Source organism: Desmodus rotundus, chromosome 6 (genome assembly GCF_022682495.2).
Source record: "Desmodus rotundus isolate HL8 chromosome 6, HLdesRot8A.1, whole genome shotgun sequence".
Taxonomy (NCBI): domain Eukaryota; kingdom Metazoa; phylum Chordata; class Mammalia; order Chiroptera; family Phyllostomidae; genus Desmodus; species Desmodus rotundus.
Window position 1 is genome coordinate 74,301,963 of NC_071392.1, and position 26,817 is coordinate 74,328,779.

General features: G+C 43.3%; 1 protein-coding gene across 1 annotated transcript in view; it reads left to right on the forward strand.

The window, feature by feature from the left end:
* The window catches only part of SND1 (staphylococcal nuclease and tudor domain containing 1), a 424,177-nt gene that overhangs the window by 56,031 nt on the left and 341,329 nt on the right, over nucleotides 1-26,817 (forward strand). The window contains exon 10 of the mRNA XM_024554944.4: nucleotides 2,400-2,513. Within this exon, the coding sequence (XP_024410712.2) occupies nucleotides 2,400-2,513 (114 nt within the window). The remainder of the gene's footprint in view (nucleotides 1-2,399; nucleotides 2,514-26,817) is intronic.

A 26,817-nucleotide genomic window follows, 5' to 3' on the forward strand; every position in this document is an offset into this window, starting at 1 on the left:
ATGGCTTTGTGGAACTTTCCTCCTCTTTGGTTTGAAGATGGGATAGCAGATGAGCACGTATCATGAATACGTCATCCTTGGGGCGTTCTGTCATCCATTTTATAATTTGTTTCCTTTCACCCAAATGATGGGTTTTGAAGGATGGGGAAATCATCTTTTATCTGTTTTGGTCAGTGCTCTAAGCTACTGATGGTACCTCTAGGGAATGAGAGGAGGTTTCCATTATGATGGACATTTTTACTTGGCATTAATGTCTAGATGGCAGTGGGAATAAGATGTGCTCTTTTGTCTTTCAGTTACTGAATCTGTATTTTTGGTTATGTCTTGTGGACTGTTTTTAAGTTCTGCACTCGTGGGCATGTTTTTGTGATTGGGCTGGCCTAAAGGGCTCTTTGATTTGGAGGGTCCTGTGCCCTTTGATATCATCCATACTTGGTTAATCAGCCCTGAACTTGACTTGGTCTTGGTGTGACCAAAGACCATGGTTTGATTACCTTTGGACTTCACCAGGTTTTTCTGGCTGGGTGAGTTTTAGGTTCCAGCTATTTGGTTTTTAGTGGTCAGCCTTTGTGATAATCAGATCTGTTGTAAAGGTTATAGCAGAATGGCTGTGGTTATTTGAGACTGGCTTTTTCCTGCTTTCAGAGTTGCAGGTTAACCTTTTGTGTAGTGGAAAATTAGAAAAGGGGCTGGAGGGAGGGTGAAAGGGGAAAATCTTTGGTAAGGGAAGGAAACTAGACCTCGCGTGGTAAGCACACATTGAGTATATGGTGTGCTATAATGTACACCTGAAATTTATATGATGTTATTAACCAGTGTTGCCCCAATAAATATAATTTAAAAATGTATATTTCTCCCCTTCTCACCCAGTCTACTCAGCTATTTGTCAGACTTTCATTACTTTGCCAGTTAGTGGCATGGTTTTCTGTACGTGGCTTCTGTTACTTATGGTGGGAAAACCCAGGGACATCTTTCATCCACCAGTCCCAGCCAGCCTGCCATGGATTTACAGCTCAATTCCAGTTATCTTTCTTATTTCATCCGTTCTGTTTGATGGCACTTTCCTCCTGCTGCTTCCTGTTATGTATAATTTTTCTCTTGTTTTTGCTTTTTGCTCTTTCTTCAGATTGTCCCTTAAATCACTCTTTTTGGTGTGTGGTTGTCTGGTTCTTTGGAGAAAGGTAGAGGATATCCATTTTGGAGGAGTTTGCAAGTAAATGGTTTTATTTGTTCTCAGAGATCGGAATCCTTCCAGGGAATACTTAGTGAGGGCTCTTTTATTCATGGCAAAGGAGAGTTAGCTGCTTTTGTTTCATTCGGGGAGTCTACACTCTCGGTGGCAGCTGACCCTACAGTTTGTTCTGCTGTCTGTTGGATCCTGATGGGATCTGATTGAAGCCTAGAAGAGGTGTTTTTGCTCTTGAAGATGAAATGGATGGTGACACTGTTTTGTAATCAATAGCTACCTTGTAGCAAAGTGTTGCTTGCAAAAAAAAACCAAACGAACCTGAAACATGGAACAGCCATATAACAACAGGCTGTGAGTATAATTAGAATTACAGACTGCTGGCTGAATTGTAGATTTAGTTGTAACCCTGATGTGGTGCTACTCCGGTTTTAGTGGAATTTTCTTCTGTGCACATTAGTGGAGTGTCCTGATAACCTCCACGGAGGAATATTTGTGCTTTTGTCTTTTGAATAGTTTTCTTTGTAAGTTAACTCAGACTGGAAGTTAATCTTTCAGCTGAGAGTGGGGTCCACTGACACTGATTGGGGGTTCTAAAACAAAGTTCCCATAGTAGTACTCTGAAAAGGTGGCTTTCAAAGTAGCTGAAGTAATTAATGTCTTAACAGTTTAATGATGCTGCTTGTGAGACTAACAACTTTTCCATGCTGAGATGACAGTCCTTTTTGCCCTTCATTTGCTTTTGATTTTCCTCTTCTCTTTTGGGCATCCTACTTCTTTCTCATCTAGTGCTGGTACCTTCTTCTAATCCAGCTCTCGCCTCTTTCCCTAGATTCACATTGAGATAGGGATTGATTTTAGTTTAGAGCCTGCTTCCAGGAAAATCTTCAATAACAAGTAGAGACTGGATTTCTAGTTCACAAGTTTTGTAGTTAACCACATGTCTTGGTCAGGGAAAAGATAAAGAGAAGATTGACCATCTTTATGAATGATACAGACTCTTCGAGAGGTCATAATCAGGTCTTTGGGCACTGGCAGTTGTAACGTAGTTTTTTTCCAAGATGATTGCCTCATGAAGGATGTTAGATCTACCTCAATGGCTGCTGATCTCGCTGTTCCCCCCTGACTGTGGAGGGCCTTGTTCCCTAGCATGTGTGCTCTGGTGTCTGGGACACTGACATAGGTTTAAGCATGTTTGCCTTCCTGCCCACAGGTGATGCAGGTGCTGAATGCTGATGCCATTGTTGTGAAGTTGAACTCCGGTGACTACAAGACCATCCACCTGTCCAGCATCCGACCCCCGAGGCTGGAGGGGGAAAACACACAGGTGAGAATAGGGAAGCAGGGCAGCTTCCCTTCAAAAACCCAATGGAAGGGGCTGGAGAATTAGTAAAATACGGTACATATGTCTGAGAATGCTAAAAGACAAGTATTTTAAATCTCTATAAAAATTTCCTAATATTTGAAACCCAGCTGTTATTGGTCAGGCCTCAGTTTCTCCTGAGCCACACTCGCTGCTCTTCTTCATTATGGATGGGCACTCTGGTGTTCCTCCCTGGGGGTCTGGAGAGGAGTTAGGCTGGGAAATGTGAGGTGGTGGATGAGTTTTATTTGTTAGGGAGCTCTCGTTTTTCTGAGAACAAGGGGAGGAGAAGGCCTGCATCTCACATGCATGGTAGTAAACCCTGTTTCTATTAGTCATTTTGATCTGATAGTTCCATATGTTTTTGCTATAGAAAGAAGTGAATATTCCCATATGTATTTATGAGGTCACCCAGTCATCTTTTGCAAGTGGTAATTATAATTATTAGTTATACTGTTTTGTTCTATTTGTCGGATCTTGTGGTGGCATAGGTGCCTGCCTGACCAGTGTGTATGATTCGGGTTTGTCAATTCTGAGAAATAATGCTTAGGGTGAAAGCTGTAAGAATTGGTAGTCTGCAGACAGTTTTTTAAATTTTGAGGTCATTTTCTTTCCATCATTAATGAGTTATTAGAGGTTGGGAATATGGATTGAGGTTGATTTTTTTTTTTTTTTTTTTTTTGCTTACGCTTGTTACAGACACCTTTACAACTCCTGTTTTTGCCCTCTGATGACCAAAGTGTGTAGCTGTGTTGACTGGTCACAGAACTGAGTTTTCAGTGAAAGCCAGTGACACAGGCAAATGTTTGGACAGTTTTCATAAACTAAAAAGCATGGTTGAAGTTAGTGCTATTATCTACTTCTAAAATTTATCTACTTTGTAGTTCTAAAGATGTGAGGTTTACTTTTCTGATGTTTTGCAGGTCCACATGACTTTGTACATGCACAAGCTGAAATTTGTGCCCTGTTTTCATTTGCACAAGAGTTTACAGACAGCTCATAAGAGTAAAATAAAAATATCATGATTGTCTTTTGAATCAGATTATGCATAAGGAACACATACAGAACGAGTTCTTTGAATGTCTGGCCAATCAGTTCATTCTCTCCCCTTTTTTCCCCTGTGGAGGAGGCAATTTAATGCAGCAAACAGGATTGTGGTAAGGTTGAGAATTTAAATGCATGAAGGCCTAGGAATGCCAAAATAAGTTTCTCTCAGTAGCTGTAGCGCTGCCTTGTTGCACAGAGTAAATATACATCTCCAGTTTTATCAGTATTGGGAGTAGTCCACAATTCTGCATCTGTGCCATACAGTTGGAATTAAGGTTCCCACAGCAACTACAACTTTGAAATTCTTAAACGTTAATTTTTGTGCCTGCATCATCAGCCAAAAGCATTATGTTAATGTAGACTATGTAGCTGAATTTTAAGCAGTTTTTGGTAGGGGCTGGGAGTGTTATAGCTTAGGTAGAATGATAACAGGTTTTCTGGAGTAAGAACTAAACTATTCTTGAGGAATTTTAGTTTTTTAGGGTCCTTTGAAACTCCTCAGGGTGTAATGGGTGGATTTTCCCTAGCCTAGTGGACGATGAGAAGTTGTTGGAATTTATGCCTTACTTTAGGTAGGATCTTCTTGATAGAATTCCTTGTTCTTTACACCAAGGAAGGTTATCTCACCTCCTCTTCCTCTTCTTCTACCTCTTCTTCCTCCTCCTCCTTTCTTCCCCCTTCTTTCTTCTTCTCCTTCTTTATTCTTCCTTCTTCCTTCTTTCTTCTTCCTTCACTCCTGAGAATTTTTCTCCATTTTAATAAAGTTCTGAGTAAGGCTCAGCTCCTAAGAACCTACAACATTTGGCTTTTCATTGAATAATGAGGAATGATTGCCGTTATTATTCATTATTCCTTGATGAGTTTGCAATGAGGGATCACATAAGAAATAAGTTAAATAAGGTAATGTAATGCACCTTGGACACAGTGGAGGACACCGTGAAGAACCCAGTTGTGGTGGATGCTAGGGAAGTCCTCTCAGGAGCAATAGTGTACATCTTGAGAGTTCACAGATGAAGAAGAGTAGCAGGTTGGAGAAAGGGCACTCTAGACCCACACTGTCCAGTAGCTACATAATTAAGCAACAAATGCAAGCTGTATTGCTATTTTAAGTTTTCTAATTGCTACATTAAAAATTTACTTTTAGTGCATTTTATTCAATTGGATAAATCCAGAACATTTCAACATTTAATGAATATAAGAAATAATGAGATATTTACTTAAGTTTTTACTTAAGTTTTTACTAAGGCTTTGAAATCTTGTATATGCTTTACACTTGGAACACATCTCAATTTGTTCTAGTATATTTCTAGGGCTCAACAGCCACATGTCGATTGTGGCTACTGTAATGGACAGCACAGATTTAGGAATTCAAATGAATGGGTTCATCATCATTGGTGAATATTTACTGGGAGGCACTTTGCAGAGATACTATTCTGGAGATGCAGGAAGTAAATCAATCCCTCATGGAACGTTACATTCTAGTAGGGGAAATACACAAGTAATTTTACTTACGTTATGACAGAAGAGTTTAGAATTTCTGAGAATGCATAATCTGGGAGAGCTTCTTTGAGGAAGGGTGATTTGGAGTTAGCTAAGTAAAAAGTGGGGGAGAAGACATGTTCTGACAAGAATTGGGTGAGTTTGGGAATAGGGAATGGATGGACACTGTGGGTGGGGCACGAGTGGTATGATGCCTTCGTGGTACAAAGTACAGGTGGGGCCAGATCTTGCTTGTTCTGTGACTATTGTGAAGAGCGAGAGCATATGGGGCATACGATGTACTGCAGATAATTTAGTGTGACTGGAGTAGAGGCGGTAGTTAATGCTAGAGAGTAGAGAAGTGGGCTTGGGAGTTAGGCAGGGGCCAGGTGTAAAACTTGCATGCCACACTTTTTGATTTTGTTTTAAAGAATTTTAAACCTGAGAATGGTACATTGGGATTTGAGTGCTCTTGTGTTGGTGGCTTGCACTGACAAAGCATGACAGTAATTTGCATTTATAAGAGATCATACTAGATGAAAACTAATCTGTAGCAAGTTCTGGTGGTTCTTTTGGTGAGCCTCTGTTGACCAAGAAGGCCTGGGGGCAAATGGTGTGATGAAGGAGAATTTGTGATATGGCTCTAGCAGTCTCTGTCAGAGGTCTTGCCTTTCTACTTGAGGAATTTCACAGGACTCATAATGGGTGGAAGATTCCAGTCCACGTTTATCTTAAGGCTACCGTGGGTTTACAGTATGCATGAGGAATGACAATCCCCTGGAGATCCCATGAGGATGTAGTTAGGTCTGTAATGACTGGGCAAGTAGGCACCAAACCTCCTTTGGGGGTTTGGTTTCTAGTCTTATTTATTCTATTCCAACTGCCCTTATACAAGGGGAGGCCAGTCAAGTACTCAAGACACAGATGTTGGGGCCAGAGCTCTGTTAGCCCATATGGCACCCTTGACCAAATTAGAGAAGGTTGCCCCTTCCTTCAGGCAGCCTCATGTCAGGGCACATGGTTTGGCAGACAGAATGGAGGCTGAATTTCAGCTCCCATTCTGCCCTTGTCCCCTTGGCCAGGTGGCTTTGAGCAAGACACAGAGTATTTAAGAATATGTGGCTGTCCTAGTTAGGACAGGGCTGGTAGACTCTCCAGTGAAAATGCCAAGGGCTGTCTAGGAATTGGGGGATGGTCTAGCAGTGTCAGAAAGACAGAGTGCTTGAGGATTATTTAGAGACTGTGGATGGACTGTGGAGGGCCTTGAATAAAACACTCGGGAGATTGCCTTCTGTCTAATAGTTGGACATTTTCAGGAGGTCAGTGCCTTTAAATGGAGAAAAAGATATCCTGACAGCTTACGGTGTTGGTGTTCTGAGCAGAGTGGGAGAAGGTGCAGATTAAGGAGCCTTTTGCATGAGCTTCTTCAAGGGCAGGCAGATGGCGTGCAGTGACTCCTGCTGCAGGCTAGGCCTCCCTACACACTCCCAGATGACGACCGATGGGGCTTGACCTTCAAGTAAGGCTGGGGAGATTTCTTTGAATGTTTATCTTCCCCAGACCCTAAAACCTCTAATAATGTGTCAACGAATATAGATCTGCTGAGACATCTATATATTGTGGGGAGAGTAGGGAAAATTAGGTTTTCCTTTTTTGTAGAGACTAGATCATTTCTCTTAAATTATACATAGAGGCAAGAAGGTTTTGCCCAAGGCTAACTGTATACTCCCACTCCCCCCTTTTGGTTACTTTCTAATGGCAGCTAGACGAAGGGCTCTGGACAAAACAGCACAATCAAAGGAACTGTTTTTACCCTAGGCAGCTGCTTTCCAATAGTACCCCTGAATTCATGCTTCAGATTTTGGTTAGAACTTGATTTGTTGCTTGAAAGTGTGATAGGAGAGTTAAAAGCAAGGTAATAGTTCCCTCAGAAAGATTACAATTGGATGACTGATGCTGCCGATTCTGTTTCCGTGGCACTGTGCTTCTGGATTATTTGGTGTGAATCCAGCATTGACTCTTCGGAGATGTTAACTCCTTCAGGCTGAGAGTCGTTTTGGACGCTGGCGTGTGGCGATCCTGCAGTACGCACTGCCTTCCCGCGGTATCCCCAGGGGATTGGTTGCAGGGCCCGCTGTGGATACCAGCATTTGTGGATGCTCAAGTCCCTTATATAAAATGATGTAGTAGTTGCATACAACCTAAGCATATCCTCCCATGTGCTTTAAATTATCTCTAAATTACTTACAATACCTAATAGGATGTAAATGTTCTGTGAATAGTTGCTACACTATATTGTCTGTACATGTTCAATACATATAGAACCATCATAGGCCTAGCTACATAGTACATGTCAGTAAAAACATAACATTTTTCTTTTCTTTTTTTAAATTGTATTTTGTTGATTATGCTATTACAATGTCTCCATTTTTTTCTCTTTGCCCTCCTCCAGCCAGAACCCCCTACTCCCTCAGGCAGTCCCCACACCTTTGTCCATGTTCACGTCCATGTGTCACGCATATGTGTTCTTTGGCTACTTTTTTCCTATGCTGTACTTTATCATATCTGCGTCACTCTTCTGTGACTACCAATTTGTGCTTCCAAATCCCTTCATCTTTTTTGCCCATCCCTTCCCTCCCCCCTCCCATCTGGCAACTGTCATAATATTCTCTATTATGATTCTGTTTCTTTTCAGCTTGTTTATTTTTTTTTTTAGATATTCAATTGTTGATAGATATGTATTTGTTGCCATTTTGTTGTTCATATTTTTGATCTTCCTAAAGAAGATCCTTTAACATTTCCTACAATTCTGGTTTGGTGGTGAGGTACTCCTTTAACTTGTTCTTCTCTGGGAAGCTCTTTATCTGTACTTAGGTTCCAAATGATAGCTTTTCAGGGTAGAGTAATCTTGGCTGTAGGTCCTTGTTTTTCCATCAGTTTGGATATTTCTTGCCAGTCCCTTCTAGCCTGCAAAGTTTCTTTTGAGAAATCAGCTGACAGTCTTATGGGAGCTCCCTTGTAGGTAACTGCTTTTCTCTTGCTGCTTTTATTTGTCTTTAACCTCTTGCATTTTAGTTTTGATGTGTCTTGGTGTGGTTCTATTTTCATCTTGTTCAGGACTCTGCACCTCCTGGACTTGCATGCCTATTTTCTTCACCAAGTTAGGGAAGTTTCCTGATACTAGTTTTTGAAATAAACTTCCAGTTTCTTGCTCTCTCTTCTCCTGCACCCCCATGATGTGAATGTTGGTACACTTGAAGTTGTCCCAGAAGCTCCTTTTACCCCATCATTGTTTTGTATTTTTTTTCTTCTTGCTATTATGATTGGGTGTTTTTTGCTTTCTTATATTCCAAATTGCTGATTTGATTCTTGGCTTCATTTACTTTACTGTTGGTTCCTTGTAAATTGTTCTTTATTTTAATTAGTGTGTCCTTCATTTCTGACTGGTTCTTTTTTTATGGTTTCCATTCCCTTTTTTATGTTGTTGAAGTTCTCACTAAGTTCACTGAGCATCCTTATAAACAGTACTTGGATCTCTGCATCTAATAGCTTGCTTGTCTCCATTTTGTTTAGTTCTTTTTTCTGGAGTTTTGTCTTGTTCTTTCATTTGGGCCATGTTTCTTTGTCTCCTCATTTTGGCAGCCTCCCCGTGTTTGTTTCTATGTATTAGGCAGAGCTGCTGTGACTCTGTGTCTTGGCAGAGTTCCCTAATGTAACAGGTGTGGATCCAGTGGCACAGCCTCCCCTATCACCCAGACTCGGTACTTGAGCGCTCACTGTGTGGTCTATGTACACCCTCCTCTTGTAGTTGAGCCCTGATTGCCATTGGCACATCCAGGGTCAGCCACTGCTTGTGTTTTGTCTGGCGTCACACAGATCAATCTGCAGATAGCTGCTACTTGTGCTGGGCTTGGAGGTGCCCTGGTGAGGCTAAGCTGTGAACCAAGGCTGGTTGCTGCTAGTGCCCGGCCTGCACTTGCTTAGCGAGAGGCACAGGGCTCACTCAAGCCAGATGCCACTTGTTTGAGAGAATTTAGGAAAATCTGAAGCAAGGTCCAAGGCAAGCCATTTGAAACAGCTTGGGTGGGCCTGAAAGCTGGGTTGGGCAGGACCTCGGGGAATCACCAGGGCAGGGTAAATACCAGGTCAGTGGAGTCTTAGATGGGGTGCCCACCTGCTGGCTCTATAACTGTGTGTGGGGAGGGCTCAGAAAAGGAACAGTGGCCTGTGCCAGCACTTTTGTCTGTGGGAAAGTTGCCTCCAGCTCTTGCCCTGATGCTGGACTATTCAGTTCCTTCCCATATGTCTCTGATGCCTTTCAGTCTGCTACCCCTGCACTGGAGCTCAGAGGAAGCAAGTCTGAGTAAGTCTGTGTGTGGGTGCTTTAAGAGGAACTGCCAGGGAGTCCAGCAGTTTCTGTCTTTCACAGCCTCAATTCCCACTGGTTTTTGCAGCCAGAAGTTAGGGTGACTTCTCTTACTGGCAGTGGAACCCTAGGCTGGGGCCTGATTTTGGGCTGGGACCCTTCACTCCTTAGATATCCATCCTGATTTTTATCTGAGTGTGGGACCAGCCTGTTCTGCATCTCCACCCCTCCTTCCAGGCAAGATGTAGTTTCTTCTTTAATTCTGTAGTTATATGACTTGCATTCAGCCCAGTTTCTGATGATTCTGATGACGGTTGTTCTGTAGTTTAGTTGTAATTTTGATGTGGTTATGTGAGGAGGTGAGCTGTGTTTACCTATGGCACCATCTTGACTGGAAGTCCTAACTTTTTCGTTCATCTGTAAAGTCAAGAAAATCATTCCACCTCAAATATAGTCAGGCAAATTATTTTGCTGGTGGTGTTTGTCTTCCTCACAGTGTGGACCAACTAAGTCCCTGGGCGCCACTGGCAAGGACATCGGTCTCGCTTGCAGGCTCTGCCTGGCTCCTGCTCACTCTGCCTCAATACATTTTTCTTCTCCAGAATATTTTTGATTTGCAGTTGGTTGAATCCATGGATGTGGAACCCATGGATACAGAGGGCAGACTGTATAGTTGGTTTCATCCAGTTGTTTGCTACAAAGAAACAGGTGCTAAATCTTGGAGAAAGGCTATGGGATTTCTGAGCTACTGCCTTAAAAGAGATAACACATTGTGCAATCTCAGGACTTCCTAGAGAGCAAGTGGCTTTGATGTGAGCCTGGAAAACTAGTGCTCTATTGCCCAGGGCTGCTGTGGGCTTTGTGTTACACTTGCAGTGTTAATGACAATGGAAATGCGCCCCTTGGCATCAGATGAAGGTGCTGACTTACTCCCCCATGAATCCCGCTCATGCAGTGCTATTGTAGTGGGCAGAGAGATCTGAGCTGAAATTTACCTTCAAATCAGGCACATAAATTACCCAACCCCTAGGTGTTAAGTGCAGAAAGTTTGCTTTCAGTTGCAGGGCCTTTTCCCTCAAACCCCCTTCCTTAGCTTCTCCTTCTCCCCCCGCCCCACACCCAACCTCCTCCCCCCCAACCTACACCTCTTCAGCTTGGGCCTCTGGTACGTATGGACACCCAAAGGTGGAGACTTTCATCTCCTAGCCTGTGCTTTTTACCTTGTATTCATTTCCATCACTTGTCTTTTCATCCTCCACCTGTGAACTTATTTGCCACATAAATGTTTTTTCACAATAGGGCCTCTCAATAATCAGACCTGGGCATTAAAAGGATCAATTTTGTTAAAGCTTCAATCTGTTCTTCTCCCAGTGCAGCCTTGTGGGGGTTGGGGGTGGGGAGGGGGGGGCACTGGTTAGGGAAGGGGTGGTTCCTAGGCCTGACCCCACAGGGTCTTTTATGTAGGCAGTTGATGGTAGACAGAGCAGCAGGTAGGCATATTATGAGTGTTGCCCTGGGGTTCTTAAGGCCTTTTTGTCAGAAGCAGGGCAGTTTCAGGTGCTAATAACTCCATTCGTTGCACAGGGCCCCAGGGTCCTTTGCCATTTAGACACGATTAAAAGCGGTTCCCAACCTATTCCCTCCAGTTTAGATTTCTGAAAGCAAGATGACTGGTCCCTCTGGACCCTAAAGCAAATGATGCTGCCACTTAGAGATGCACAGCAACAGAAAGCTGTGGAGCTGCAGTCCCTAAGTGAAGCGGGTGAACCAATAAACCCACTGACTGTGATCTCGCACTTGTGACGGGAGCATAAGGCAAATAGCAAATTAGAGAGGGACTCCAGCTTGGTATTAAGGACCTTGGAGAAAAGCAAAAGCTCTTTGAAATGGATATAGCACTTCACCGGTTTCCAGTGGGGAGATTTGGGGAATGCAGCAGTGTGATCAAAAGTCGGAGAATATGCTAGAGCGCTGGCCGAGGCGTTCTGTAGGGTTCAGGTTTGTTTGATCTGGCCATTTTTTGAGAAGAACACTTGAAACCTTCTTTGTTAGAGAAGTGAAAAAAATTATTAGGAGACTGTCTTAGCTCATCTTTTGAAGATTCCATCATTTGTGAAAAGATTCATATCTAGGTACAGCCCGCTCCTCCGCTGGGGGGATCACGGGTGGCAGGCCCGAATCAGCGTGGTGAGGTAAAGCCATTGGTGTTTGGGCAGACGGCAGAGTTCCTAAAATGTACATTCCTCTGATCATTTATAGGCGGATTTGGACCTGGAGAAGACAGCAAGAACCTATTCTATTTCCTTTTGACTTGCTTTCTTCTCCCAATTACAAGTTATATTTTCTTTTGTTTCCTTTCTTTAATGCATCCCCTCTCCATGATCTTACCTGTTCCCTTCAAGTAATTTTTGTGGGGTTTTAGCATCATCTAGTGGGTCTTGGGCGTTAATCCTTCCCTGAACCATGTGCATTTACCTCTGCAATCCATCTCCGTCTCTCTCTTCTTTCTTCATTTAATCATCACCATTACACAGTTCTGTATTTTCTATTTATCTAAGTCGTGCTGGTGCTGGTATGTTCATATTTCTTGCCTCTTTTCAGTCCCATGAGCCGCAGTAATTCTCTGTTTCCAGCGTTGACAGCACCATCATATTTACTGTCCTGTGACCATTTAACATAGTTCTTTGCTCAGGTAACCCTCTTTCTTGTGCTGGTTCTTGAAGGCACATTTAGGCTGGAGACTTCCAAACACATACATCCTACCTCTGTATCATCCTGTACCATTAATTTATGCATTCCACTGTGAAGCCTAAACCCTGAGGGCTGGGATGGCATGGCTGTTTCAGCTTCACACTCCCTCTATTTTTAAACCTTGCAGAGTGCTGTAATACAGTAGGCATTTAATAAATGTTTAAATCAAAATATTTGCTGAGACTTAAGTCTTAAATCATGTCTTGCTTTTGAGAGGCATTTTTACCACCTCCCAGCCCTTGCTAATCTCCTTGACTGCTTCTGATTGCCGTTCCAGCTTGACCAGTGTACTGGTGTCAAGAGGAGGGGGTTTTGCACTCCTGTTTTCCTGTTTCCTAATTGGATTACTTGTTCTGATGGCCAGGTCGCACAGGGCTTAGTTTTCTGTGGACACTTTCTGTTCCCCACTCCTTATGTGTCTGGTTGCAGGCATTGGGTTGACTAGCCCTCCCTTCCATTAGGCACAGTGCAGATTTGGTTTGGTCTACCAGAGGGGTTAATTTTAAGATTTTTAAGTGCTTTTGCAGATTGGTTCCCAATTGACATTCCTTTAACACCTCTCTTCTTATTCAGGCTTTCCCAAATAGTCTTCTTTCATAGCAGTTCAGGTATCTTGATTCATTGAAGTTTTTAGGTGCAACTTTTCCCTGTGGGCTATATATGGTTTTTTTTTTTACTGTGGGCGACCTTGTTGGTTGTCAGATTATTTCTTTGCTTGGGACTAATTTGAAAATCAATTAGAACGCTTTCGCTTCATCTTTCTCTTTATTTATGAGATGCTGATTGCAGAGCTACCTACACTGTGTTTAGATAGATTACCTCCCCCGCCCCCCCCTGGCATTTATATTCAGGGGAAATTTAGTGCAGTCATCTAGTGCCAGGGCTACAGGTTGCATTCCTTTGTGGGCTAATTAGCTTTGTTCTGGGAAAATTTTGTTCAGTTTAAAATCCAAACATTTAAGTTCCTCATGTCTCATAGCAAACACTGTGGATCTGGGAAATTATTTTTATTAGTAAGGTGTTTATAATTTTAGGAACTAAATCTCTTAATTTTTTTTTAATGACATGTCTCTTTTGGACAGTATTTAAAGATTTTATTCATTTATTTTTAGAGAGAGGGGAAGGGAAGGAGAAAGAGAGGGAGAGAAACATCCCTGTGTGAGAGATACACCAATTAGCAGCCTCTCGCAGGCCCCCAACTGGGGACCTGGCCTACAACCCAGGCATGTGCCCTGACTGGGAATTGAACTGGTGACCTTTCGGTTCGCAGGCCTGCACTCCACCCACACAACCATACCAGCAGGGCTAAGTCTAATCTTGACAAGTAACTACGTGTTGTGGTCACAAGGTAGACTTCAGACTGGATGATAGATTAGGGATGAAGCAGCATCAGTTCATGTCACTGTTTTGGAAAAAGCTTCTCAGACTAGAAGGGGAAGCTGAAGGACACAGATGCTTGCTGTTTTTCCTAGTGAATGACAGGCCTGTTGCTTAGGCATATTGTAGATGTCACTCCATTTCAACCCTCCTTTGAAAATCTATGGCCAGTTTATGGGTTGTTTGCATTTCCTGGGCCTTAATCTCACCATCTACTATGCTACCAGTGTGGTTTTCAATGCAGATGCCTTTGCCTGGTTCAGGGTTGTGTCTGTTGGTGGTCACGTGGCATATTGCTGTTTCCCAGGATGATCTCTTCAGTTCATCTATGAAGGTTTTCCGGGGACTTAGTGTTCCTCACCTTTCCATCTCTCTGCTAGAGGCCAGGTGGTGTAGACTCTTTTGTCCCTGTTTCACTACATTGGGTCCTTCTCCAGGGCCTCCTTTATGTGAATATCTGCATCTTTGTATTCAGACAGTGGTCCCCAGAATTTGGTTGTTTCTCCTGTCCCGCTGATTTTGGACAACCTGCATAATGGATGCCTGTAGCTTCTAGTTTCGCCTTTAACATGTGCTTCCTCCGCCCCATTTAGTTTGATTTTCTGGGTAAACTAGATTTCTCATTTCTTCATATCTGTTGCTAGCTCGCTCCCCAGCACCTAATTGAAACTCACATGTTCTTAGTATAATGTCTCATTTTATTCTCACTAGTGGGCTTTTACTCTTTCGTCATTTGGGGGTAGGGGCTGGGCAGACTCTTCACTTTCTGAGTCTGTCACTCTGCCACTCCTAGGATAGTTTCCTTATTACTAGGGAGGCTGGTGGGGAAGATTGGACTTTTCAATGTGCTGTCGTCTTTCGTAAGGTGGTCTGGAAGGAGGAGAAAGCCACATTCTTATTTATATGGAGCTGCCTTTGGTATCTGCTTATACACCTGGGGCTTGTTTTGGAAACACTGCCAAGCAGGGGCTTGTTTTGTAGGTGGATCTCTGCAGAGGGGCTGCCAACTTGCTGCGTGCCCTGGGCACCCTTTCCAGCCTGCTTACTCCCTCCGGTCCTGGCTGGAGGCTGGTCCCCATGGAGGGGAATGCACCCTGTACTGTCCGCCCTGTTGTTAGTGGACCCTGTTTCCTCTTTGTGACTTAGTGCAGCTGCTGTGAGCAAGTGCCCTGTGTTTTGCATGGGGGAGTTGGAAGACAGCTCCATTTGTTGGTTTTGGCCATTGGGACAGCCAGGATCATTAGGCCAGTTTGTACTTTGAGAGGAGGGAGACTTAACATCACTCAAAGCACCATATTTTCTTTGTGTCTCATTTCTTATAAAGGGGAAAGAAGTTAGTCCAGTCACTTGCTGTTCCTTTTGGTGTGTATTAAAGTAACAGCTCATCATTTTCCTCAGGAAAACATCGAGGGCTCCGCCCTGCCCCTTGAACCAGGGTCTGTCTCATCTTCACAGATTGCTCTCTGGTGCCCGCCTCCTTGCTTTTAAAGCTTTTTGGCTTCAACACTCCTTCCCTCACCCCTCCCAATCCTCTTCTGTCAGAGAAGTGAATGGTTTTTCCAGTTTAGACGTTTCTGTTTGCATACCATACTATAGTTATTCTGGAGGTGCTTGGACTCAGTAATATCAGAGTTCAGGGAAATGTATGCTTCTCATTTAAGAAGCTGTTAGGCCACTTCAGTTTGTAGCAGCAACTGGGCCCGTTGGTATTATTAGAAATGCATAAAATAAGCAGATAGAGAATAGTCATTGGGGCTCTGTTAGATATGTCTCCATCCTAAAAGATGCAGATTAGTCCCAGGGTACCTGAGATAGTTGATGGAACCTGACAAACTGAAAATTCAGTGTAATAAAATTGTACAGCCTTTCATCTCTCACCCATATCACCCAGCAAGAAATGAATTCCAAGGGCGGAAGCTGTTAGTATTTAATATCTCTGGCCTGTCTGTCTGTCTAGGACTATAATTGAATGTGCTCAAGTGGGAACGTGCACTCTCCTTGCTCCCGTGCCCACCCCAGATCTGGTGGCTTTGACACTTGTGTCCTGATTCTGCTTCCTTTTCCCCAAGCTCATTATCTTCCCCACCTTAGGGTTCTCAGAAGTTTTAACACAAGCTAGTCCCTATTCCTTTGTTTGCTTGTGTGTGTCGACTTAGCAATATTTCTGGAAGCAGCTGAGTGGTAAGAGTATAGATTTCTACTCCTGTTACTTTAGTAATAATCTGGATTTCTTTTGCTTACCTTCCCCATGCCCACTGTGGTTCCTCCTATTCCCCCTAATTCCCTCCCTCCTGGGGCACAGAGGAGGGGTTTGTAAATATCATTTAAATGATGAGCTCACTCCTGTCCCACACAATTTGATCATTCTCTGACTTGTTACCAAAGACCTTGCAAAGACACTTGTGGCTCTCCTCTGTATCCCCTTCATCTTGAGTGTTGCTCTTCAATTCTCTGTGCTATGTTATGGGTGCTACATGAGTCTGCAAATGAATGTTCAGCATTGTTGAAGTTCATTATTGCCCTTCAGCTGTCTTGCTCTGGGTTCAGTCGGAAGGAGTGGCACCTTTCACATGAAATCACTACTTACAACTGACAGCAACCAAACTTGATTACTCTAGTTTTCTTGGATATTCACATTTAAACTGCTTATTAAGTACAATTTTATGTTCTAGAGAACTACACTTGCATAATTTAAGCCAGGTCAGTATAATTCTACTCCCAGAATTTACATAAATTGATATCTTACTTGGTCAGATCTATAAAACTACAGCTGATAGAAGTTGATTTGAAGAAGGTAGCTCTCTGATCTCAATCAAGTCTTATTTTTATAAATTTTACTTTTATTTTTGATTTTGGAGAGAGGGCAAGGGAGGGAGAGGGCAAGGGAGGGAGAAGGAAAGGGAGAGAAACACTGATTGGCTGCCTTCTATATGCACACCTGCTGGGGACTGAACCTGCAACCCAGGCATGTGACCTGACAGGGAATCAGACCAGTGACCTTTTGGTTATTAGCAGGACGATGCCCAACCAACTGAGCCACACTGGCCGGGACTGATCTCAGTAGAGTCTTTGTCTTTAATCAAGTACTTGAGCCTGTGCAGTGTGCTTGGGGGATTGGGGGGGTGGGGCAGGGTTTTCCTTCTTCTACCTTGTTTATGTTAAAGAAAAAGTTATTCCTCACATTTGCTGAAGTAGAGTAAGATAGACCTGATTCTTTTTAATCAAGGAGCAGGGTGGAGATTGGGGATGGGAGAGGATGAAGAACCCAGTAAGTTATTGAGGATAATGAGATATTGAGGGTGAGGGATTCTGGCTAAACTGACTTAGCAGGATTCTTGCTCAGACTGGGTAATGCAGAGATGAACATGGTACCCACATGTTCAAGACCACTAAGTCAAGACCTAGTTGAAAAGAGTGCAGAGCAGCCTGAGTGGAATTCGGTCAAGGAGAGAATGTTTGCCATTTGTGACGTTAGGTTTTAACCTTGGTGTCTGTCATTAGTTGTAGAAGGTTTCAAAACTCCAGTTCTTCCCAGACTGCAAGATTCACTTCTGTGGTGCTTGTGGGACCATTGTCACTTCAAGATATTTTTCCCAGTTTCTTTCATTCCCTCCTTCATGGCCATCTTTTCCATCTCTTGCCCCTCTTTCTAGCACGGTCTTCATTATTACTGTGGTGGTGGTCAGGATGAGTAAGAGGAAGTGGACAGTAAGATTAATGTATTTTCTTTTTTCTCCCTTTACCTTAATTCCACATTGACCCTGACTGTGTCTTTTCTGCCCAGTTGTAACCTACTGCCATGGCCAACTCAGAGTTCTAAAGCCCCTCATGGTGGTAGAGGCAACAGCTTCACACACCAGGAAACTTGAGGACATAAAATCGAGGGAAGCAGTTTTTGACTTTCCTGTCCTCATCCTTGTGTATCTTAACAGCACTGTGGAGACGCTGAAGCGACTTGGAGTTCAGAAGCTTGGAGTTGAGAGTAGGGACTCATTGGTATTTCTGGATGCTATTTGACCTTGGTACATCTCCCTTCTGCTTCTGTCCCCTTCCCTGCTAGGAAAATGCTGTTCACGTGTACTGCTCTGTGGTGGTCCATGATGGAAATTTCCATGAGGACAAATCATTTGATTGTTAACAGTTAGATTCACTGTGAATATGGCTTCCAACATTATTGCTTCTCATTTGCTCCAGCCTTCTGCTTTGCACAGGATTGCTCTGAGGGCAAAGATTGAGTGGATTTCTGATGATGCTGTATCTTTTCCTTCAACAGTGGACTTGCAGTGTATATAGGGGTCTGCCACTGCCCTTCTCTTTGTAGTTTCCCCTACTCCTTCCTTGCGCTAAGCCCTAGCTCAGGTGGACAGGTATGTGCCCTGTTGGCTTTCACGGTGAATATGAGGTGAGAGCTTTTCCCCCTCGAGAGAGATGATAGGCCAGGTTTTCTTACAGTGCAGTTTAAAAAAGTGACTTGCGGTAGAATCTCTGGCTGGAGACTGAACTGTTCGTTTTTCACAATTACAAGGTGTTTGTTTTGTGCCCTGCAGCTTGAGAACTACTGTTTAGATCGTTGCTCCTAGCAGTGGACAAGCGGGGCTGTACTAAGGGCTGTCTGTCCCAGATTTTGGGCATGGACAACACCACTTTTCTTTCTTGAGCCAGACTTAGACACAGTAATATCATCGCTGCTGCCTGTGTGACCTTTGCTTCAGAACCAGCTGCTAACCAGACATATCCTTTCTTAGCTTAGAACACCTCCTGAGGATTCCATGAAAGGAGATGTGAGAGTTCTGCCTGAAAAAATTTGTCTTCTTCAGAGAACAGGGTCTCTAGGGGAACCGCGGGATGTCTTAGGGTTTACAAAATTACTGTCTGAGCCAGTGTTTAGTTTGGGTGGGGCCTGTGAACGGTTCCAGGGTGACTTTTGGTTTATAATAAAAAGTGAAAAGGTTTATGAAGTGGCGCCTTATTAGATCTGGGTTCACACCTCGTGTGCTGTCATGTTAACAGAACCTGGTAAGGCGGAGGAGAGGGTGCAGGATAAAGAATGTGCTTGCCTTCGGCATGTGCGAGCCGTTCTCGAATGGTTGGGAGAAACTGGGAGCTTTATGGCACATACAGAGGAGCCAGGGCCTGATTGCAGTTCCGCATAGAGCACAGCAAAAAGCCTGAGGTGACTCCTGCATCGGGACAGGTGCACAGATGTGTGTAAGTTTAATGTTGGGAGACAACTCTTGTAAAGACTGATGATGAGGAAAGCTTGTCCTTTTTTTAAGGCCTAATAGAAGGTCTTCTGCTCAGTTCAGCTCTGAGCCTTATAGGCTAAGAAATGCTGTCTCTTAGACTGGGTAGCTAATTTATGCAAATACACTCACAAAAATGGGACTTAAAAGTCTGTTTGTGGATTTACTAATTTTATGAGGTAAGTCCAGCCGTCAAACAGACCAGAATGTTCTGAGGGGAAGGGCATTCTCTTTTCGTGGAGGAAATTGACGTATTATTTACAGAATCCCAGTAAAGGAGGTTGCTGGATCCTGAGGGAGGCTGAGGTGGCCCTGGATGCCTGTGTGGCCCAGGCAGAGTGTGAGAGCTGGGCGTGTGTTTTCTCCACCCCACTCCTTGTTAGACAGGTGGGGAAATGGAGGCTTGGACAACTTGCTCAAGGCTCCTTCTCTGCTAAATGGAAAAACCAGGGTCATAACTGAGTTCTGTTTTACCTGCCTCCAAACGTGTCCCATGGACTGTCATGTTAGCCGAGCATGCTGTTGACTCTCTCCCTTAGGCAAGGGTGGGTGGACTTCTCCAAGCTTCCGTCTTTCAGAATTTCTTCCATCTACCAGAAGTCACAGCTGGTTGTCTTTGTTATGGTAACACAAGCTTTCTTCTTCCAATGTAGTTTACAAATTAAAATATTTCCTGTGACCTTGGAGGCACCATAATTTATATCAAGAGGTATTTAGTTTATATTTCTAATGGTTGTTTAACATCAGAGAAGTAGGTGTAACTATCTCCTCAGTAGTCTTGTCTCCTGTATCAAGGTTTCCTGGCAATAACCTCACTGTTCAGATTCGAAACTGTTGTAAACTTTAGAACAATCAGGCCAGTCCTATGAATATGCTTCCCTATGAGTATTCTTCCCCCTCATTCTTTTTAAATTTTTTGTTTAAGTGTAGTTGACATACAATAATATATTAATAAGTTCAGGTGTACAAAATTCTCCCTTCTTAATGAAGAGCCTCAATACTAGTTATTTTTGTACAGATCGCTAAGCCCCGTGAGCATCTGCTTTGAGGCACTTCATGATCACTTTGATTTTCATTCATTATCTTCATACATTCACCCCATTAGGTAGATGGCTTAGATACACATTCTCTACCCTAGACATTTTTTCCTTGTTTTAAGTGAAACATTCATTTTATAAATTTTGGAATGTTTAAAGAAGAAAGTACAAATTACTTAAATCTTACCATCCAGAGGCAAGGTCACCACTGTTAATATCGTGTGGCCTTCATCTGCTTCTCTGTGTTTGCATTTTGTACCTGAGCATTTCCCTTGGCCTTTAAATAATTTTGTAAGACATGATTCTTAACTGTCATGCAGTTATTAAGAATGTGGAGATACTATAATTTAACAAGTTTTCACCGATCTTTGTGTATATATATAAATTATTTCCAAATTTTACAGTTGTTAGACTTTCATTTTCAAAAGAGGAAATTTGCCTTGAAGGAGGAAGTATTGAAGAGGTCCGTGCAGATCTAAGGTAGCTTTTGCATGGGCTGTGCTGGAAGTACAGAGTTACTTAGCACCGATCCGCATTCCCAAAGGGGCTGATATTGAGCCCCTCTGGCAGTACTGTCTCTAATCACCGAGTTCCTTATCTGTTTGTGTTGTTTAGAAGCAGGCTGTGATCCAGGCCCTTTGTGGTTTGTTGTCACGAGGGCTCCCTCCCCCCAGCAGCTGAACGGGCTGTTTCTGAATAAAGGGTAGGGTAGATGGTGAATCTTCTCCCTCCCAGGGACCACTGCTCTTCCTGTTGTCCTGGCTGGGATACCGGGAGACGCTTTAATGGGAACACGAAGGCTCCTGTGGCAGCTTTGTGAGTTTAGCCTGCAGTATTTATTTGTTTCGTACCATGTGCTGCTCTGTCAGTGACTTCCACAGCGCCAAGCACTTGTATTTGCACAATTACATTGCCCCCTATTGTGATAAAAACAATTACCCCCAAGTAAATGTATATAAAGTGGTTATATTTAGTTAAGCTCCAACAGCATTGGTGACCAGTAGAAATTAGAATCATGACTGCTATTTTAAAGGCATATAACGAGCCCCCATCTCGAGGAGCCTGGCAGGAAATGAGACAAATGCAGCTTCTCCACAGCCATTCTGTCTCTCTGTGTGTTACCTGAGCCCTGGCAACATCTTGTTTGATCTCAAGTAGTGAGGTATTTCCGGGGAGTGAAGGCTCAAATCCTGGAGGGCTGTATAACCTCCAGTCAGCATCTCAAATACACATTCAAGCAAAAGGCAGCCATTGACAAATGCAAGGACAGTATACTGTCTGCCACGTTACTCAGCAGTTTAACTGTTGCATTCTTTACTGGCTGAAACTCTGGTTTGTTGCCTTGGGAGCATAGAGCATATTATTATGTACCAACTCGGGAGTTACTGCAACTCTTTCTGGGGCTAACACCTCTTTGGCGTAATTAGAAGACACTCTCTCAGATCCTTAAAACTGTCCACGTGGATAGTTTTGCATTCTTCATGTGTCTTTTCTGTGAGTCAGTACTTACTATTGGTAGTCTCATCCTCCTCCACCTGCACCCCTTGTCCCTTTCCCTCGGGAGTGGCACATTGCTTACTCCCAGTACATTTTCTCAGCCACTGATGGTTCAGCTCTTGCCATAGTGAAAGCTTTTTCTTTATGGATCAGCTGCTTATCTGGGAGAACTCCAACAGCCAGAGGTGAGAGGGCCCCAAAGGTATCTATCTGCTGTTTTCCTTTTTTTTAATCTCTATCTTTCAGAGATGATAATCTCTTCAGATAAACATGATCCAGGGAACCCAGGAGAACAGGGGAGCTGGAGGAGTAAGACCTGAGTTACTGGTTTGTACTGACTGACTGTGGGAGGTGACCTATATGACCCTAGAAGTGATCCTCATTCTTTTTTCCCCACCTTCCTGCCTCCACTTGGTAAACTTTCTGTTCCTATCTGGCTGGCTCTGGGAAACTAGCTGTAAGAGCCAGTAGAGAGCTTTGGAAGGGCTTTGGTTGGTTGTGTCTGATGCACAGGAAGTGTGTGTGGAGATATTTTAATTTGTGCACAGGTGTGTAGCTTGGAGTGGCATTGGCTCCCTCTGGTTTGATTCTGATGAAACTGGGAGTGGTGGGGTTTGTGCTGAAACGATCCTGAAATTTCAGGAAGGGAAGAATGGGTTCAGGGCTGGTGATCATTCTGTGATATGGTATCATTTGTATGGGTCCTTCCCTGTGGTTCTGAAGAAAATAGTGTATTAGTCATTTAAAAAGGTAATTTTAGCTCCTAGACTCCCTGCCACACTTGAGTAACTTTTGGAAAGTGTAATATTTTACCTTAAGCCCATTAAGTGGTAGGCACTTTTTCTGTATTCCCTTTATTGTCCTTTAACTGATTAGTGAAATATCTGTGTGAACCCAGAAGGCTGATTTATTAATTTTATTGTCTTTTTTAATAACTAACTTCTCCCTAGTGCTGGGTGTTGAGGCCCAGACACTGCCATGATTTTTTCTGCAATTATTGCCTGTCCTCCCCTGACCTGCATCCTCAAGGGGCTACTTTGCGATTTCCTAGCTTTCATGAAGCCTCTAGCTGTTCCTTCCCATGGGTGGGTGGTAATAAATCCACTGAAAATGCCCCCACCAAGAGACATTGTGACTCATTTTAGGTTATATAGCAGAACAGGGGATAAGACTCAGCATCCTGACCCTCAGACGTGTTCTAGGGACAACCCTAGAAGAGATGTAGAAGTAAAAATGCCACATGTCAAATTGGACTTGACCTCTTGATCTGGGAGCCTTTTTTGGCCTAGGTCTGAGGGTTTTAGCCATGGTTAATTTTCTGGCCAAGGTGCTCCAGAAATTCTGAAGCACCTATCTGGGTAGTCAGGCAGTTGCTGATGAGAATGGTATCTGAGATGTTGCTCTGGAAATAGATAACAGGTCTTGGGGGTCCAAGTCCTAAAATCATGGTAGCAAAAGGTTGCTCAGAGGAGACTCTGAGTGGGGAGATGCACTTTGCACAACGCACATGCCCCAGCCCCTCCTTACTTGCCAGCGTAAACACTTGGGCATCATGCTGGTAGATCCTTCTTCCTTGGTGAGTCTGTTCAGATTACTTTCCATAAATTCTCATTGTCGCCTGTAAGCACAGATCTCGGGTGTTTTTAAGGTTCAGGGCGAAACAGGTTTCTGTAACTCTCCTGCTCTAAGGGTAACTGGCTGTATGTGTAATGCACAATGCCTGGCTCTGTGTGTGTGTGTGTGTGTGTTGGGCTATCTTTTATTCATGAAGCATGTTTGAGTGCAAAAGTCAAACAGAAAATGAAAGTAGCCTGGGTATTTTTCAAACATTTAATTTTTATGTGTTGATTTGGAATCATGGAATGAACAACTTGGAACACGATAAAAGATTAATGAGAAACAAAGCCATGAACTCATCAGAGTCTCAACTCCACTAAATTACAGGCCCTAAAGAGTCACGGTAACTCATCTGTGTGTCACAGAACAGAACCATCATTGCTTACTTTGGGTCTGACTCTAGCAGCGTGGCTCGCTCAGTCAGCAGAGCCGCGCGGAGTGAGAACATTGTGTCAATGCTTTTAATGCACAGGTTCTCAACCCATGGCTGCACATCTGCACCACTGAGGGATCTCTTAAAAATCCTCTGTGCCCCAGGTCTCCTGAATCAGAATTTGTAATTGTGGGTCCCACAAAGCTCCTCAGATGCTTCTTTGTGCAACTAGAGTTGAGAGCCACCGTTTTTTGTGTCCTGGGTGGCTGTGGTAGAAGTGGAGATCTGGTGGGATCAATTCTGGATAGGGTCTTCTGATGGAAGTTGATGGCGTCTAACCCAAATAAAATATTGTAGATGTAAATCTTGTTAAGCTTGCCTTAAGAATTGTTTGAAGTAATCATATTCTTGTGCGCTTTGGGGAATTTTCAGTTATTCCATAATAAAGATGTCACAGCCACTCATTTCGTAAATGATGAGTTTAAATATTTTCCCTCTGGAATATTCTTCCCTTATAAGGCATTACAGTGGTATCTCGGTACTCATCAGCTTTAGAACTCATCAAACCTGGTGCTCTTCACATTTTGACAAGAAAAAAATGTTTCAGGGCTTGGTGCTTGCTCGCCACTCATGGGAACAAATTAACGATGAATACTGGGGTACCACTGTATTACCTATTTTGTCTCCTCTGGAGGTAGTAGGGAGAGGAAATCACTATCACAGTTGTGGTATTGTGATTTATACTAAGAAATACATATTTGGTCTTTCTTCATCCCTGTTTCTTCTGTCCCAGAGCTCCTTAAACCCTTGCAATTTCCTGCTCGGTGAGAGGTTAAAGGTGTCTTTTGTTATGTTATTGAGGTGACTTTTGGAAGGCACCTGGGATTGGGGCTGGTTGCCAAGAGACCCAAAGAGGTAATTTGAGGATTGGAGCTAAAGGGGAGAGAAGGGCGGGAGGTTGAACCAGTCACTATGGCCAAGTGTTTCAGTCAGTCACGCCTATGTAATGAGCCCTCGATAAAAGCCTCAAAGGACTGGGTTTGGAGGGCTTCTGGGTTGGTGAATAGGTGGAGACTGGGGAAGAATGATGCACCTGGAGAGGGCATGGAAACTTTGTGCCCTTTCCCCTACCTTGCCCTATACATCTCTTCCATCTGGCTGTCCGTGTTATGTCTTTTTATAATAAACCAGTAATCCAGTGAGTAAGATGTTGCTCTGAGTTCTCTGAGCTTCTCCAGCAAATTAATCGAGCCCAAGGAAGAGGTCTTCGGAACCTTCGGTCTTTAGGCATGTAGTCAGAAGCACAGGCGACAACCTGGACTTTTGTTTGGCCTCTGAAGGGGGTGGGCAGTCTTGGAGAAACTATAGTATCTGAAGCTTTTTCCAGGTAGAAAGTGTCAAAATTGACTTCTTATAGGACACCAGCTGCTGTTGGAGAATTATTGCTGGTGTGGGAACACCTCCTTGCCCCATGTTAGAATTGGTATGCGAATGAATAATAGTAATAGTGTCTGAGTTTTTTTCTCTGTCCTATGATTTGGGCCAGTGTTTGCCTTAACAGCCATAATGTGGCCTGATTTGTGAAGCTTATCTGCAGATACTTTCCTTCTCTCTTAAAAATGCCTGAAACCTAGACAGATACTTAGGTGGGCGTTTAGTCCCAGACTTGTCTTATCCTCTATATGAGTAACTTTCTCAAGAAATAAATATTAACATGACTCTTAAATATTGAATGTGATTTTATTTATCTGGCTTCTTTTACAAGTTGTCTCCTTGAAAAGCCCTTCCATTTTGTTCTTTACCTGTTTATTTTTTGTGTGCTTGTTCTTTGTTTAATGTTAGAGCGTTACCTTAAAATTACCCGTGGAACTTAAAATAAAACCAATGCACAGGTCTCAACCAGAATAATTAAATAAATTCTCTGGGAGTAGAGCTCCGGCATTGTTGTACCGCAGGTGATTCTCAGTCTCCATCAGGATTGCAGACCACTGTGTTCAAGTATTGCTCGGTGGTCTGCTTCTAGACCAGCCCCTAAGCTTTCTTCCTTCCTTACTCTTCCTAACATTGCCTTCAACTGTGTACTCTGTATCTGTTATGGCCTCTCTAGACCTGATCATTTCTCTTCTGCAGGTGACTTTAAAAGTCTCTCTTGTTAGAGTGGAACTCAGTAGATTTCTCTACTTTTGAACTTGGCCTTCAATAAATGATAACATTGTGCTTATTTAGCATTCTTTTGGGGGAGCTCAGAGCTCTTTAACAGTCTTATAATTAGTCCCCACAGTGTTTCACTAGAGTCAGGGAAGGGATTCTTTATTGTTAAACCTAATACCCTAAAATCGCCGGGCTCTGCTGTCTTGTTCTCAGTTTGACTGTTTCACCTATGAGGTTGGACAGGTTCCTGGATTGCCTTCCTGGTAATCTGAGGAGTAAGATTTACTGCCTAGCTTTTCTTTACCTGGAGAGTAAGTCCTGCAAGGACTTGAGAAAGATATTATTTCTAATCTTTGGTGGAGAGATCTACTTGATGGGCTGGGTGTGGGTAGTCCCTGAAGAAGGATGTTGTAATGTTAGGGTTAGTATGTAAACGTGGGCATCAAAGCTGGGCCAGTCCGTGGCAGAACCAGTGACACCAGCGGACAGCATGTGTTACCAAAACGTGTCTTTGGCTGATGTTTAAATTGCATCAAATTAAAGGCTATTTTTCATTCTCCGTTGTGGTGTCACCAAAGGGTGGAATTAGTGTCATTTTCTGCAGCTTTGAGCTTCTGGAACTGTCACTCTCCCTGAGGGTCACTAGGGGTAGTAACTCAGTATTTTATAATCTGAAGAGGCAAGAAACTTCTCTGGAAGACTTCTGAGAAGAATATTATTCCAGGTCTACTGAACCCTATTCAACTTCGTTTTTCCTGCGGTCCTTTATTTAAAAAAAATAAAATAAAAAATCCCAGAAAACAAACCCATAGGCCCTGGCCCGGTAGTTAAGTTGGTCAGAGTGCCATCCTGATACGTAAGGGTCGTGGGTTCCGTCTCCGGTAGGGCACATGTGAGAAGCGAGAAGCAACCAGTGTGCGTAAGTAAGTGGACAGTAAGTGCTCAACAAATGGTTATTTTTCTCTTTCTCTTCCCCGCTCCTCCCTCTCTCCCTCTCTCTAAAAGCAGACTTTAAAAAAACAACTTGTAATAAGTTCATGTTAACTCCTATCATACTTAAAAGAGCGAAAGGTACTAGGGGTGGACTGGGGAGTGTGGCAAGCACCCTGGTTTTTGTTTTGTTTTTTTTTTCCTTTTATGAAAGTTCTTCACAAAGTGTTGGTCATAGGAATGTTTCAGTGCCTAGTCATTTTCTAGCAATTTACCAGTTCTTCAGGTGGTTACTTAGCCCTTACTTTGAATGTTGTATCGTGTTGGGAGTGCAGGTGTGCACGATGAAGCCCTCATCATGAGAAATTCAGTCTGGTAGTGGGAATAACTCAAGCACGTG